This window comes from Plectrocnemia conspersa, unplaced genomic scaffold (genome assembly GCF_051122295.1).
Source record: "Plectrocnemia conspersa isolate PC_06_02 unplaced genomic scaffold, ASM5112229v1 ptg000010l, whole genome shotgun sequence".
Classification (NCBI taxonomy): Eukaryota; Metazoa; Arthropoda; class Insecta; order Trichoptera; family Polycentropodidae; genus Plectrocnemia; species Plectrocnemia conspersa.
The window spans coordinates 9,672,344-9,687,937 of record NW_028277174.1 but is presented as its reverse complement, the minus strand read 5'-3'; the positions used below and the strand labels follow the sequence as shown (position 1 = coordinate 9,687,937).

Genomic DNA, 15,594 nt, shown 5'->3' with positions numbered 1-15,594 from the left:
TTGAATAACAAAAATATATATTTTTTTCAATCTAAATATAATAAGTCTTTTTCATGTATATAAAAAAATATTTATACAATAAAATATATTTTTCACCTACATACACTACACTACAGTTTCATTTTTTAACAATTTCACGTTGTATCTATTATTATTTTAATAAACCTTATTCCTGTTATTTTAACTATAATAGATAAGAAAGTAAATTAAATAATTATTGGTGTAACAGCATTGTATATTAAGAGCAATACTTAGCAACGAATATGCCATGTTTTTTCAATTCTGTGACAAAAATATCGATTTAGCATCAGCTAAAATGATTTTTAAAAATCTTTTGATAAAGTTTTTAATGCACCTAATGCCTTTTTAAACTCACTCAAGACATTGCGCAGTATACGTTATAATACTACAATAAAATACATTAAATAATTAAATAAATAAATAATATTTTTAATATTAGAAAAAATCCCGATTTTTTTTCCATAAAAGTAACAGACAATGTGTGAGATATGCTTCTATAATCTTTCGTCACGTGAAATAATACAAATCGATTGATTCGCCGGAACTCCGGCTTTCCTCGCCGGAAGTGATTCCGCGAAAAGTCACGTCGGAAACGAACAAATGAAGCGTGAACGAGAAAAAGTTTTTCCCGAAAGCTTTCCGCGAACTATATACATTTTCGCCGACGTGACAGAACAACCGTCCGACGAATTATGTCGATCGACTTTGATTCGTGGCCAAGATTGATGAGGGTGACGAGACAGGTACCCATGTAAAAGCTATGCTAAAATCCCTCGAGTTTAAAAATCGAGATATTTTGAAGCAGTTAAAGTTGAACCATTTGTCGTAAAACTATAAACAACTTTTAATGAGGTGAGTATTTTAAATATATTTAAAGGAGTATACAACTACAAATATTTATGAACAACGTTTTGGATAATATATTGGATCGATATGTACAGGATATGGCAGATGAACCAAAGGTTTATGGTACCGTTTAAACTCAGTCTGGCGAAGTGTGAGGTTCATTTAGCTACTGTTTATTTAACAGCGACTCAGATACTAAAACTCAACATCTAATTAAGAATGAAAGAAGCTATCTCTAAAAATCTTAGTCATTCTACTGTCAGACAATTTAAAGTATTTTTTAAAGGTAGAAAACTACCCCACGTTTCAGATGAAATATTCAATATGTTCCATATATTCCATAGTCTGGTATACAACATTTTTGGGACGCTTCATACTCAGTCTGGCGAATGAACTGAACTTTATTCAGTTGTTTATTGAGCCATAAATATCGCAATACCGACCATTTATTAGTATGCATTTCAAATAACAGCTATTTGGTTGACAGAATCTTTTTCTACTGTTAAATCTAACTACGTTAAATGTGAAGCTTCTACCTATATGAAATTAATACAGTCAACCAGACATTAAAAAAATCTAACATTATTTTTAGATTTCATTAAGATTCAAAACAAAAATATATATGCTATATTTCTTTTAAAATCTATATGTAATCGACTGATTGTATAAATTTCAATATGTGACGCCTCCGTCTCGTCTGGAGGCTTAAGTACTTGTATATTTGAATCGAATAAGAAAATTCAAAGAAATTGCTTATGAAGAGTAAATACCCTTAAAATAATTTAATTTTGCAAAATAATTTTAATATTGTTTTAATATACTTAATGGAATCATATTAACTTGATTATTAATAACACAAAATAATAAATACATTGAAGGTAAACTAGTTGACATTATAACAAAATTCCAAATATAAGTTTGATTTTTATGTCTTCCTTTTTCTGAAATTGGGTTGGTAGTTTTTACAAAAATATGTATAGATACACATGTCGGATTATTACCGAAAATGTATGGTGTTTTTATCCTACCTCCTACCTCACGCCTCCATAATCGCTCCTCAATTACTATTAAACCTGTTGTGAATTATTTAAAGATCATTAACTCTAATTTATAGGCAAAGAAGTCGTTGAGATTTTGAAATAATGCTTAAAGTCTTGACGTTACATTAAATAAATCACATTAAATGAAAGCTTATTAAAGACCCTTTAATTTATATATTACCCTTTTTTAAACATTTTCAATTATAATTTAATGTTGGATTTTTTACTGCACCATCAACAATTAAAGACTTAAAAATCCATTTAAAGCTTATATTATATATAATACATGTATATTTATAGGAGTGGTATTACACTTTATTTAAATGTTTTTAATAAATAAACTAATATTAAGCTTTCATTAAATAAGTATAATATTTTTCAAAATTTTATAATTTTTAGATATTTCAATATGCAAATCCGTAACCCTAACCACGTCTGTGAAAATGATTTATTTTGTTGTATAAGCCTGTGTACATGCTTGACCTAAATGTGTAAAATGCAAAAATAAAGTTCACCCTCGTCGCTTTGATTTTTTTCGTAAGCGGGTTATTTCGTAAGCAAAAGGCACCGCGATTTTGTTATTATATTTACACACACAAAAAAATTGTAGAAAATTTCAAACGAAATGCGCTTTGATGACGATGAAAACATTTTAAAACGTCACAAAATAATCCCACAATACCATTCGTTATTTCACGGTTAAAATTACAAAAATAAATATTTTATTTTTACACAAAAAATTAAGCTCATTAAAAATGTTTCGCCACAGCAGTTTCGCGATAAAAAATGCAATTAGTGCTTTGTGATAATTATTTACGAAGCCCTTAAGCTCGAAAATGTTTTAGTGAGTAATTAGCCATTAAGCATTATACAAACGAAGCTGTGCTTTAATGATACATTAATAACGCATCTTTCATGGTAATTTATGCAAGAAATTCTCATTTTAATTAGTCGCCGCTAGACAAATGTTTGGGTTCACTCAGAATCATAAATAAATTAACCCATTTTTTATCAAGTATATTTATAGCGAAAGCTCTAAACATTTTATGAGCAAACTTTCCTTCGTAAAACGAGCTTAATCTCGCATCGCTGTTAATCGCCCGTCGCGTATTTATTACCTGTTTGATTTCGACTACGAAGTTAATTTATATACCTAGATTGTATTTAGGTTGTTCATAAAATAATTTTCCCCTTTATCTCCATAAAAACACTTTAATCTGATTTTACTTTTCCAATTAATTATTATAATTAATAATAATATACTACAAATTAAATATAAATCAATATAATTAATTGCAAAATTATAAAAAATCACAGTCTGTTCAATTATTGTATTTCACGTCTAAGAAAACTGCAACAATGTTCGAAAAAGCGTTAAAAAATTAACGGGTTTTTAATAAATTATGCGGTATTAAAGTATGATTAATATTATAAAATGTACAAAATTTACTAAGCTAAGAGTCGAAACAGGACATTTATAATAATATTTCCTCGCAGTTAAAATACATATAAATTTCCCAAAACTTCTCGAAAAAATCTCTGCCTAAAAATAAATATATGATTAGGTCATAACCTAATGAATAAGTCTTACTGTTATAGCTTAAATAGTAATGTTTTTGAAAATTGCTAAAGCTTTCGAACGCGTTTGGCACGCAGGCATTATATATGTATAAATCAACTAAATTATATTTTTTAGTATCTTTAGTTAAATCAATAAGCTCGTTTTTAAACGGTAGAATCTTTCGAATTAAAATTAAAAATCATTTGTCAACTTTCAGACCCCTATCTGCTGAAGTCCCCCAAGGTTCAATTTTAGGACTCTTACTATTCACAATATTTACGAGTGATTTCCCAACTAAACATCACAGAAATGATATTACCGCTTTATTCTCTGACAACACGGCCATTTTATGTTCTTTTTAAAATTCCTATCGAGCAGTAAATATACTTTAAAACATGCTAAAATTATTCGACAAATATAAATCCCACTAAAAGTGTGGCAGTCATTTTTACGTAGACGGAAGAAAGCTTTCGCTGTCGATAAATTAGTGAAAATTTAAATGTATAACATTTTCATAGACTGGCAAAATACCAAAGTCTAAACTTTCATAGAAATATATATAAAAATATGAATTTTTGTTTTTTATGTTTTTGGGTATTTTTTAATTTATATCTATTGAATTTATTATTTTTTGTAAATATTTAATATACATAAATAAACTAATTTTAAAAACTAAAACAACCAGAGCAAAACTATATCTTCTCTTTTGTCGCAGAAACAAATTAAATATCAAAAACAAATTACATATCTTTAAATCTGTAATAAGACTTGCAGTTTGGGAATACATAATTTATACCCAATAAAACTTGAGTCACAACAATATATCTCGTTAAGAATCGCATGGTTTGTCTGCAACTCGATGTTACTCTATGATTTAAAAAAACGTAAAACACAAAAAAAAACTTTTTTTAATACAAATAATAAAAATGAACTACTAGTAAATATATAAAATAAAATAATTAAAAAATTAAAAATCAACACAAAAAAACAAGAGACCATGGTCTAGGAACTGCAAAACATATATACTATGAAACAATCATATAATAAAAGGTAACTGAAAGTATTAGTAGACACTCAATAAAAAATTGCTGTAAAACTCTGAAGCGAAATCTTTATGAATTTAAATTAAACTTTAAAATTAAAAACATGAACATATTGGAATAAGCTGTGAGTTTATAAATTTTTAACTTTTAATTGCGCCTTAGTTAAATATAATTAAATGAATTTTATGACTACATAAAGGAATAGACATATATTTTTTTTAAGTCTTCAGAATCCAGACAGTATTTATTCAACCCATTTAATTTTGTTTTATGCAATGTTGATCCAAGATTTATTGTTTTATAAAAAAAATGTATATTTACATCAATTAATAAATTTTCTTGAAAACAACCTTATTATAACAACAATAAAGCAATTAACTGTATAAATATAGCAATGTCAATCAAAGCATTAAGATTCATTATCTAAATTTAAAATAAATTTGTATTAACAATATTAAAATTAAAAATTCTACATAAATATCGTTTGTATTATATTATATACTAATATCATTTTGTGGTTTTACTACGTATAATTCTACTAATTAGCTCAACTACATTATATTTAATTTACATCATCATTTATCATATACTTTTTTTACAAAAAATAATAAATTCAATGGATATAAATACATTAAAAAATACCCAAAAACTTAAAAGCCAAAATTAAAAAATATGTTTTTATCATGGAATCATTATGATATATAAAACAATAAAATATTTTATGTTTACATACAACTATTATTTTATAATATTCACTTTCGCTTAAGTTTTAATTTTGAAACGCAATTTTACACGCATGTTATGCATCACTGCATCGAATCTAAATTCTAAAGTCTATAAAAAAGTTTCAAAACAAGTTCGCGAATGTCGCCGTAACTACGATATCGAACCTCTACGATCCGTAGACGTCCGTACCCGCCGCGGTACTTTACAACACTACCCGTCGTAGCCGTCGATCGTAGCACCTACATACATAGTCTGCGTTTGTGAGAGCGATCAAGTTCGTAAAGTTTTTAAATAATTTGATTTAATATTAAAAATCATAATAATACCATCGATATTTTCTCACCTCATATTTAAAGCTTAGGATAATTGAATCTATTGATTGCATATAGTAAAGTATGCCTTTATTCTTCATAAATCAAAAGTGAGACTTTTAAACATACACAATTAAATCTTGCATATACTATTATAATCTTGTATATACAAGCTTATTGTGTATAAATACATTTTCCCATAAACTTTTCATTCAATGCTTGCTTAAGTATAAAAGACAACAACATCAAATATCTAAACTGTGTAAGCAGTGTTGCGTTTGTTGTACTTTGTCTTTAATGCAACAAGTTACAGCTCGTGTGTATCTGCGCTAAATTATGGACGTCGCTTGTATGTATAGTCAAATTCAAGAAAGCTGGAGAATTTTTCGCGTTTATGGAAAGGTAAAATCTTAACCCATTGACTTGAAATAACATTCTATCTAACATCTTACATGTACATTAAAATATATTTTATAATGCGTTTGAGAAAAACTTTTTTTAATCTAGATTCACACAAGTAATTAATTGTGGAGTAGCATTTATTATTTTTATTAATATAGATATTTCCTAAGCATCGTTCCAATAGTTTCGGCTTAGAATAACAAATATATTTAGCAGTTTTACGTATGTACATCAGATTATCGGAAAGATAGTGAGTATATATATAACCGACCTTCAAAAACTAAGATTGCGTCACAAATATTCTACCAATAATTATACCGCCCTACGTAATAATATTTGAAACAAAATTTCAAGGATCAGCTGCACATAAAATACAGTGCACATAAAATACAAATGCTATGTTTTAAAGCTCGTCCTTTTTTAATCCAAGCTGGTGTAAACAAAGATTTATTTCTTACAGACTGTTTTTACGCAGTCCATATGAAATTAAAAATCAAATTTCCATTATAACCTCATTCAAAGATAAAACGCAGAGATATATTGTATGTCAATCAAATATAAATTTAATATAGTACCACAACAATTCTGAATTATGTACGAATTCGTCAGAATTGTTCCAACCAGCAATTTTAATTCCCAGAGATGGATTAGCTACGCAGTCACTAGAGTACAGCCAGAAGTTAATTAAATTATAAAATTGATGAAATATTTACAAAACTAAACAATTAATCGAATAAAGTATATACCGCACATATATAACACAGCTTCTTTAAAAGATGCAAAAAAATCAGGGGAGAGATACAATTTGTATTCGTATTACTCTTAATTCCCAAAATGCTTCTATGCCATCTGAAAAATATAGTAAAATATATGTGAGAATAACGAACCAAAACCAGCTAACTAAAGATAATTATCCAACGACATACCTATAATTTACGTCATTGACTTGAAAATTATCAGTGCAAGATTAATTTATATTTAAATGACATATTGTTTTAATTAGTACTATTTTAGCTGGTAATAGTTTATTTAATCTATTGTTAGGCTCATAGATTAATCCAATCTTCTATTTACAATTGAAGAAATAACCTCATGTTATTATAACATAAATAAGATCCGTTGGGCTTACAATAAAACGTATTAAACGTCTAAGAAAGAATTGATTTTTTTCATTAAAATGGGACACTACCGTGTGAAACCTATTAACAGATTAAGTCACAAAGTATTTGCGATAAATATGCTCTAAAACGGGACAGGATAAAATGACCAGATGTGCTTTATTGAAATGCGGGATGCTGGTGGGAGCTTAAAATATTCTCACTTTAGAATTTTTGTTTGTTTACCCCGTGCCTAGGATGAAGTAACAAAAATGTCTGAGATGACCTATAGCTCTCACCAGTGTTTCGCATTCTATATCCGCAACGGCTGAGACAAAATTCCATACCGGCCAAAATGCCGGAATCAATATGTGAAACCGAAGCGTTTGGTAAGCTTAGTCATAAAGCAAATAGGATTAAAATATCCGTCACGTTGAGAAAAAATATAACGCATACATTCGGGTTTGCCCTCGAACGGCTGTTCCTGAACGACCATTAGCTATCTATTTCCAAAAAACTCGCTACCCTTTTGTAATTGATCCTTCCCACCCTTTTTTGGAACAATTTGTCCTCGGACAAAAAATCTGAGATATCCATTTTTGTTTAGTATCCTTCTTAGATATTTACAAAATCTGATCACATTACCTTATATAAATGGTCAACACGTCCCGGGAGCCCGCCGAATCATCCAAATCGTCCTGGTCGATTCAATCCCTCGATCTGCTCCTGTAAATATCCAACGGAGAAAGTGAGTTCTAGAAGCGACTATTAATAGGATCATTAACCGGCAGTGACATTTGATCCACCCATAAAGTTTGACGTCCATGAGCGAAAGCAGACTCTAGATAGCTTATTATGGCAATTATTTACAAAGAAGTCCTAACAAGATTGACATTCAATGCAAGTAATGTCTCTGGTATGCGTCTGAAAATAGTTGAGTTTTTATACTGGGGTTAAGGGTGATTATTACTAGCTATTGAAAGTTTATGGTTATTGTGCAATACTAAATGTTCTACGTGTTTACGCTTAACTTATTAAATTTTTAAGAGTGCTAATAATTTATTCAGAGACCTTAAAAATGTACAAAGTACAAGTCATATTTTAATTTTCTAATTTAATCATTTGTAGTAAATAATAAATTTAATTTTCTAAATAAAAACGGTTTTGCCCTAATTGTTTTAACTATGTGAGATTTATATTTTTATACAATAAATAATATTTGTAATTTATGAACAATAAATCAAGGTCCTAAAATAAATATTAGCTAAAATAAACGTTATTGTATTTTTTTGTTTATATATGATATACATGTTAATAAATTTATTGAATATTAAAAAAATATAAGCATTTAAAAAATTTCAATGTCGCCGTTTGACGTACAAATATTGCTGTTATGGCCAAAGCTGTTCAGGCCACAATTAAAACTAAAACTGTCAGGTCGGACATTACCACGTGTATTCTTGTGTCAAACTAACCTTTAGTGTTTTAACGCGATAAAGTTTAACAAAACAGCCCAAATATGACTAAAGTACGTAAACAAAAGAAAAAGAAGCAATTCATCAACAATATTAACAGAAAACGAATGAGAAATCGGTTGGAGAATGTTGGTAGCATCAATTGGTATGTAAACAATATGAACTAATATAAATAATCACTCGGATATATAACCCAATTATATTTCTTTCAGTATACCGATTAAAAACGCGTGGAATAATAAGGTATCGGCAAGAATGAACCTCAAAAACATGGGTTTGGCGTACGATCCCAACGAAGTGTTAAAAATTCCAAGTTATAAAGAAATACAGAAACAAAAGGCTATAGCTATTAAAAGCGGAGACTTTACTATAACGCAAGAATTGGAAGTGAAGCCGACGCGGCCAAATAAGACGCACGTCGTACATGAGTTGGAAACGGAAGCGAGAGCCCCGAGGGAACGTAGTTTAAGGTTCATATTTCTTTTAATATATATACGATTAACTAATCAGAGAACTTAAATTTTTGCCTTTTTTACTTTTAAAACCACTTCCTGGACGAATATATTTTATATACTCATAAAAATATTTTTTTAATTATTTGAGGATAAAAGTCACATAAATTGCTTCCAAACTTTGAAATGAGAAGAAAACAAAAGATATGACAGTAATTTTAATTAACACTGAAAATTTGGCTGCAAGAATCGACGCCTATTATTTTTGTGTTTAAATTAAAACACAAAAATAATATTGTAAATATATGCTGATTTATTTCTAATATTATTGTTCGGGTGTTTTCATTAATATTCAATCAGGATACAACTACATAACATCCACCGGTTTTCTTTGCTTTGTGAAAAATGTTTTTAAACAATTTTTGCTTAGAATATGGTAACAAATTCGTTTAAATATATTCATAAACTAATGCTGATCTATAATTCCTTTAATTAAGTGGATATCACTGACATTACAGCAAGATATACCTTATATTGCAATTTTAATTCGACCATAATGGCACATTGGGGTAACCTGCTAGGCCACGATGGTCTTAATTTAATCTAAAAAATAAAATAAAAATAAATTGGCCAATCTTTTCATATACACCATCTATAGACAAAGCCAATTCTACTATGAAATAATACATGTTTCTATATAGATTTTCAAGCTCCTTAGTTTATTGACTTAATAACACTAAGTCGCTAATATCCCAAAACCGCATTGTATTTTTAACTTTTTTCCCATCGTCAGAAATAATATAATTGATAGCAATAAAAAAATAATGTATAATATTTTGTTTTAGATTACCTAAAGCTCAAGTGGATTCCATCGTATACTTATTAGACAAATATGGCGATGACTATCAAGCGATGGCGAGAGACAGAAAGAATTACTATCAAGAGACATGGAAACAAATAAGGGCCAAGATAAAGAAATTCATGAAGAACTCAAAAGAGTTCGGTAAATATATGAAATCTAGAGGATTGGATAAAGATGACAATGAAGACGAAATAAAAGAAGAAGTGGAAACCTTAGAAATAGTTGATAATGATTAGTGCTGTATTTTTTTTTATGAAATAAATAACACCTGACATCATATTACATTATTTTTATTATTTCACAAATAAAACATACCATAGAAATATTTTTATAACATCTCGCAGAGTTCGGTCTGATAAGTCCATATTTTGTAGGATTGATTTTTCCCTTCTACATATTTAATCACAACTTGCATAAGTACTGATCACATTTATTTAATGTATAGTTCTAAAAAAATAAGTGCCGGAACGCTACTTCCATTTAAGGTGATCAATGAGATTTCAATTTATGTGAAGCAGGAGAAGATTACCCTGGTTATTTCGTTTGTTGCGTTATAGTTGGGTTGTGCAGTGTGTTGTTTAAAAATGTGCTGTCGGTTACTATTCAATTTAGTCAAAAACATTTTAACAAATTGTGGAAAGATTTATGGAACAAGGTTTCACCCCCAATACACCACTGATTTGTTAACGCGCATTTCTGTCCATAAAATCGCTCAATAACAACACCATATATTGCATTGTTATCAAGCTGTGCTAACTATTACCTGAAAACCCTGAGGTTTGAATCCCACAAATTTGGTTTTCAATTCCTATCATGTCTGGAAGATCAGAATTAGTGACTATTGCGTAATTATGATTTCTATCGATCATCGCAGATTAAGTTTTCTTAGATTTTCCCAATCTCTCAGATGAATAATAAAATATAAAATCTACTTAATTTGTGTATAGTTACATACATATATTGCTTATAAGTTGAAATAATAGTTTATAATTAATAAAATAATCACTGATTTAGACTAAAATAGTTACTGATTTAGATTTCAGTCTGGTGTTTCACTACTTAGTAGTTGTTGATTGTGTTTACCCCATTTTAATGCTTCAAAGTGAAATAATACACTGTCTAGTAAATCATTTACAGAACTAATTACAATGTCATAAGCAAGGCCAGTTTTAATGTAATAAAAAAATCTTATTATTCATATCACATGGTTGATAAAGACACTCGGTAGCAAATTTGAGCGCAATTGCAGGCAATGGAACGCTCCAGTAGCATAAATAAAAAAGAGAAGATAAGAAATTTGTAAAAAACCTTTTGTAATTGTTTCATCATTTTATCTTTCGTGTAACATACAATTAAAGTCCTAGTGATTTGTTTTCTCCCCAAATAAAATCCAAAAATGCAAATTATAACAGATAGTCAAATCCACTAACAGATTTTAATCTGTAGATATTGGAAAGCGAGCGAGTCAGGAAGTCCGGCATGCATTGCCAGAAATATATACTTATGAAATGGTTCTCAGATATTGAAGACTCATTGTGTGAGTATTTAAAGGCATCTTAGTTTTCTGAGTCAGCTTTGCAAGGAAATGAAGCCTTACTTTTAGCATATGTGCGATTTATAAAATATTGCCAAGAGTTATTATTTGCTAAAAAATTGATAACTGATAATAAAAAAGAATCGATATTTTATGAATTAAGAGTTTATTGAATAAAATAAAAATATATATGAGTAATATCTTGTCAGTTGCTACTGATGGGTGCTTCAGAGATAGGGTAATTTCTGGCATATTTTAAAGAAGCAATGCTGAATGTAATAGCTGTACACTGTGTCAGTTACTGTTGACATTTAGTTGCCTAAAATCTGAGTGAACGACTATATAGGTCATTACATTATGTAATTTAAGCAATGAACAATATTAAGAGCAATTAAATGAAAGATTATTTAGACAACTTTGTATTTGGATCGGTTTTATAAATTATTTGAGTGCGTGCTAAAGTTCTTAAAAAACAAAGATGATGTATTACGAGCCAATTTGATTGATTTACAGAATGATTGCTTGCTTGACTGACTTGTATAAGAAATTAAATACAGCAAATTTACAACTCAAAGATGATGAATTAAATATAATCAAAACAAACACTATTTCTGCATTTATGGCAAAACTTATTTTATACAAAACTGAACTTCGGACAAGGAAAATTCAGACATTTTCCTAATTTATCAATAGAAAAACACATAATGAAAGCTTGCTTACCTATTGTTAGCACTTGGAGGTCCTTACTTCTGACTTCAATCGATTTGAAGATATTCTTAAAACCAAAGAACTGATAGAAATATCTACAAATGAAGGATTTATATTAAAATACAAAAATGACTATCAGCAGTTCTGGCTGCAAAAGCAGATACCTACATTATATCCTGGATTCCAATTTCTTCGTAGTATTTAATGGAACGTAAGTTTATCAGTACGGTTACAAATCTAATCGCAGCCATTTAATAACATTTCAAAAAATAAAAGAAAATCTAACAAAAAAACAATCGAATCTATCCCGAAAATATTTTTTAAATATGTCGTTTAAATAAAATTATATCGGAATACATTATCAATCATAAATATATATTTTTACTAGTGAAAATAGAATGTATCTAGCAGATGCTAGTAAAATCACACAATGTCAACTTTTCCATATGTAACAATATATACATTTACATATTTATCATTATTTATTTACATATGATGTAGAAATGTTACAGTGAATGTATTTTTTAGTGAAGTTATATTTTCACTAGTGAAGTCCAAATACATTTACACCAGTAGATATATATCTAAGAGGACAATTTAAATTAGCAATATACAAAATAATTGTTCCCTAAAACGAATTGTTTGTGAACTACTCTTGGACAGATTATGTGCGAGCGAGCGAGCATTGGTCAGAAAAGCGAAGACTATGAATAACTCTGCAAAGAACTATTTTCCCAAGATTTACCTTACATAAATCCAAACAATTCGTTTTATGGAACAAAGTATTTATTTAAATGCATATATCTCATAAATAATTCCCGGTTAATTGTTGCACCCTATTTCTACTAGCAAACATATAATTTAACTGATAGGTGCTAGTGAAATTACATGCTGCTTTAAAATATCTATGAAACTCAATTTGCTGTCAAACCCAAACCTAACCTAATGAATGTAACTAAATATAATTTTAAAAAATTAATAAGTCCAAAATACAAACTAAGCTAGCTCATTTCTCAGGGGAAAATACCCTGAAGAAGAAGAAGTACAGACAACCATTGCATATTGCTCTATAATCTGTATTTGGATATTACACTATGCTTTAAAAATATTATGGCTATCCTTACCAATATTACTACAAACTTCCGATATAAGAGTGTTGGTTAAATTGTATTTATACTGAATTCTCAGTAGTCAAAAATTAACAGCAAAAGCATTAAAATCGGGGTCATTGCAGTGGAACGCTCGGTAAGGAGCGTTCCCGCTGCGACGGCACAATTTTATTGTTTTTGAAGTGGATTTTTTGACTTCTGAGAAGTGATAATTGTTTTTTGCGGTCTTCTATTGGTCAAAATTCGGCATAGTGTTTCATTCGATTCTCACTTATTGTAAGTCGTAATATTGTTTAAAAAAGTCTTAATATGAACCGAATGTTCCCATTGTGCGGGCACGACTTTATTGCTTTTGACCTGGATTCTAAACAGGGACACCCTTGAATATTATCAGAAAAATGCATGTCATTTAATGAAATACTATGAATCTTATTGAAATGAAAATATTAAAAAAACGACCACTGACTGGCCAACTATTATTTGATATTACGTCCTTGCAACAGCTGCATTTTTAATACAACTTCATAAGAAAGGGTGGGTCTGTGCCAGATTTTTTAAATATGCATGCATACTTGAAAGCTTTTATAAGAGGTCACAAGTATTTTAATGGCAAAAAATTATTTTAGATGTGAAAACTTTATATATGGAACGTAATAGTGGCGACGTTAGACTGCTTTTTACAAATTCAAAAGTCAAAAGTGTCTTGAATTTCAGTGATATTTGGGACAAAGAGTGTTTGATTATTGCTGAAGAGGTATTGAAGACTACATCCAATAAGGATTATCGTAGAGTATCTCAGTAGAGTTACTATTGACAGTCGAAGGGGCTTTAAAATGTTTTTTGAAACATTTAGAAAACATTGATTCAGAGTTAAGCACGAAGTTTCAAGATATTAGTGTCATTAATTAAATATTTGCAAAATCCAGAATCTTTTACTAATCAAAAGAAGATTGACATTTATGAACCCTTGTATCGTTAAAATCAAAATTGTCCACTGATGAAATCTAACATCTATCGTTGGTTTAACAATTTGAAAAATATTTGCATTCTTACATCACTCTCATAATGAAAGAAAAACAATTTACATAATTATAGAAAAAGAATTTAAAATACTATAAAAATAATTAACTTACATTGATTAAAGCAACATGGACACAAAACAAACTGAATTTAGTAAAATAGAAAATGGGTGAAACCAAATGTATGTTTATGAATTATAGATGTTTGATAATAATATACAAATAGTCATAGATTAATGGAAAATATTTAAAGTTACGTTAAGTATAAAAATAATGTATAATATTAGTAATATGAATTGACCTATACCATGTTTTAAGATACAGGTGGAAGTATAATTAGATAAAAAAAAGCACTGAGCATTTTCTTATATAAAAAGGGGGCAGTAGGCTAGTTTGGGAACAGTTAGTACATATATAATAAAGTAAAAAATGAGAAAATCTGTATACCAAAATCTATATTTCACTTAATAATATAACAAAATTGACAATCTTAATACAAATCATCCGAATATTTCCGAGCCTGTTTTTAAAGATCGAATTTTCGCTTCCTCCGGCGTCAACTTCTCTTCTTCGGACAATTCTAAAGGCAGTCCGTTTTCGTCGAGCTTTTTGTCTTTAAAATCTTTGATGATCTTTTCGCTGTACACGGCGTTGAAGAGATGCTGCGCCGTAAACTCCGTCTGGACAACGTCGCTCACACGGTACGAGACATAGGGCTTTAGGTTCGTTTTGCTCAAATCTGGAACGATCAACTCTGGCACCATTTCGGCGACGGGGTAAAAGACACCGTTTAAGTAATAGCCCGTGTCTCTGACTCCGCGTCGATCGTGATTCTCGCTATGTTTCATCGCTTCCTTGTTAGCTTTAGTTCCGCGCTTATTTATCAACATGAACTTGCGAAAGTTGCGCTTTCCTTCGCGACACGCAGTCGTCGATATGCTCCGGCGTACCAATAATCCCAGCAGACCGGAAGACGACATGCCGGCTGATGCTCGAAAGGTTAACCTCAAAATACAGCTGTCAATATATACACCTACATATACAAATAATTTACTCTCTAATCGAAATTATTATTTTACAAAGCTTTAATTATAAAAATGTTTCTCAAATAATTATTACAATTACCACCTTGTTAACTTTGCAGAGGTTATAGTAAAAAAACTAAAAATTAACTTTATTAGATTCATTTTAATTTTACATCTCCCGAAATATTAAATTAAACTGTGGGACCTGTTATAGTATATATAATATATATATATATATATATATATATATATATATATATATATATATATATATATATATATATATATATATATATATATATATATATATATATATATATATATATATATATATATATATATATATATATATATATATATAGG

The 15,594-nt window shown here is 29.0% G+C and overlaps 3 protein-coding genes across 4 annotated transcripts in view; 1 reads left to right on the top strand and 2 right to left on the bottom strand.

Moving 5' to 3' along the window:
- The window catches only part of LOC148230588 (uncharacterized), a 164,593-nt gene extending 159,140 nt beyond the window's left edge, over nt 1-5,453 (bottom strand). The window contains exon 1 of one of the 2 annotated variants that reach the window (XM_088194677.1): nt 5,245-5,453. The gene's annotated coding sequence lies outside the window, so the exon portion shown is untranslated. The remainder of the gene's footprint in view (nt 1-5,244) is intronic. The other variant, XM_088194678.1, reaches the window with a different exon arrangement.
- A 2,984-nt stretch (nt 5,454-8,437) lies between these two features.
- Nucleotides 8,438-10,115, top strand: LOC148230587 (nucleolar protein 16). The gene is made up of 3 exons (XM_088194674.1): nt 8,438-8,667; nt 8,735-8,992; nt 9,820-10,115. The coding sequence occupies exons 1-3, from the start codon at nt 8,567-8,569 to the stop codon at nt 10,070-10,072; spliced, it is 612 nt and encodes a 203-aa protein (XP_088050800.1). The 5' UTR covers nt 8,438-8,566; the 3' UTR covers nt 10,073-10,115.
- Nucleotides 10,116-14,643: 4,528 nt separating this feature from the next.
- mRpL41 (mitochondrial ribosomal protein L41) lies at nt 14,644-15,225 on the bottom strand. Its single transcript, XM_088194676.1, has one exon. It carries the CDS (start codon nt 15,184-15,186, stop codon nt 14,707-14,709), a length of 480 nt encoding a protein of 159 aa, XP_088050802.1. The 5' UTR covers nt 15,187-15,225; the 3' UTR covers nt 14,644-14,706.
- Nucleotides 15,226-15,594: the final 369 nt, after the last annotated feature.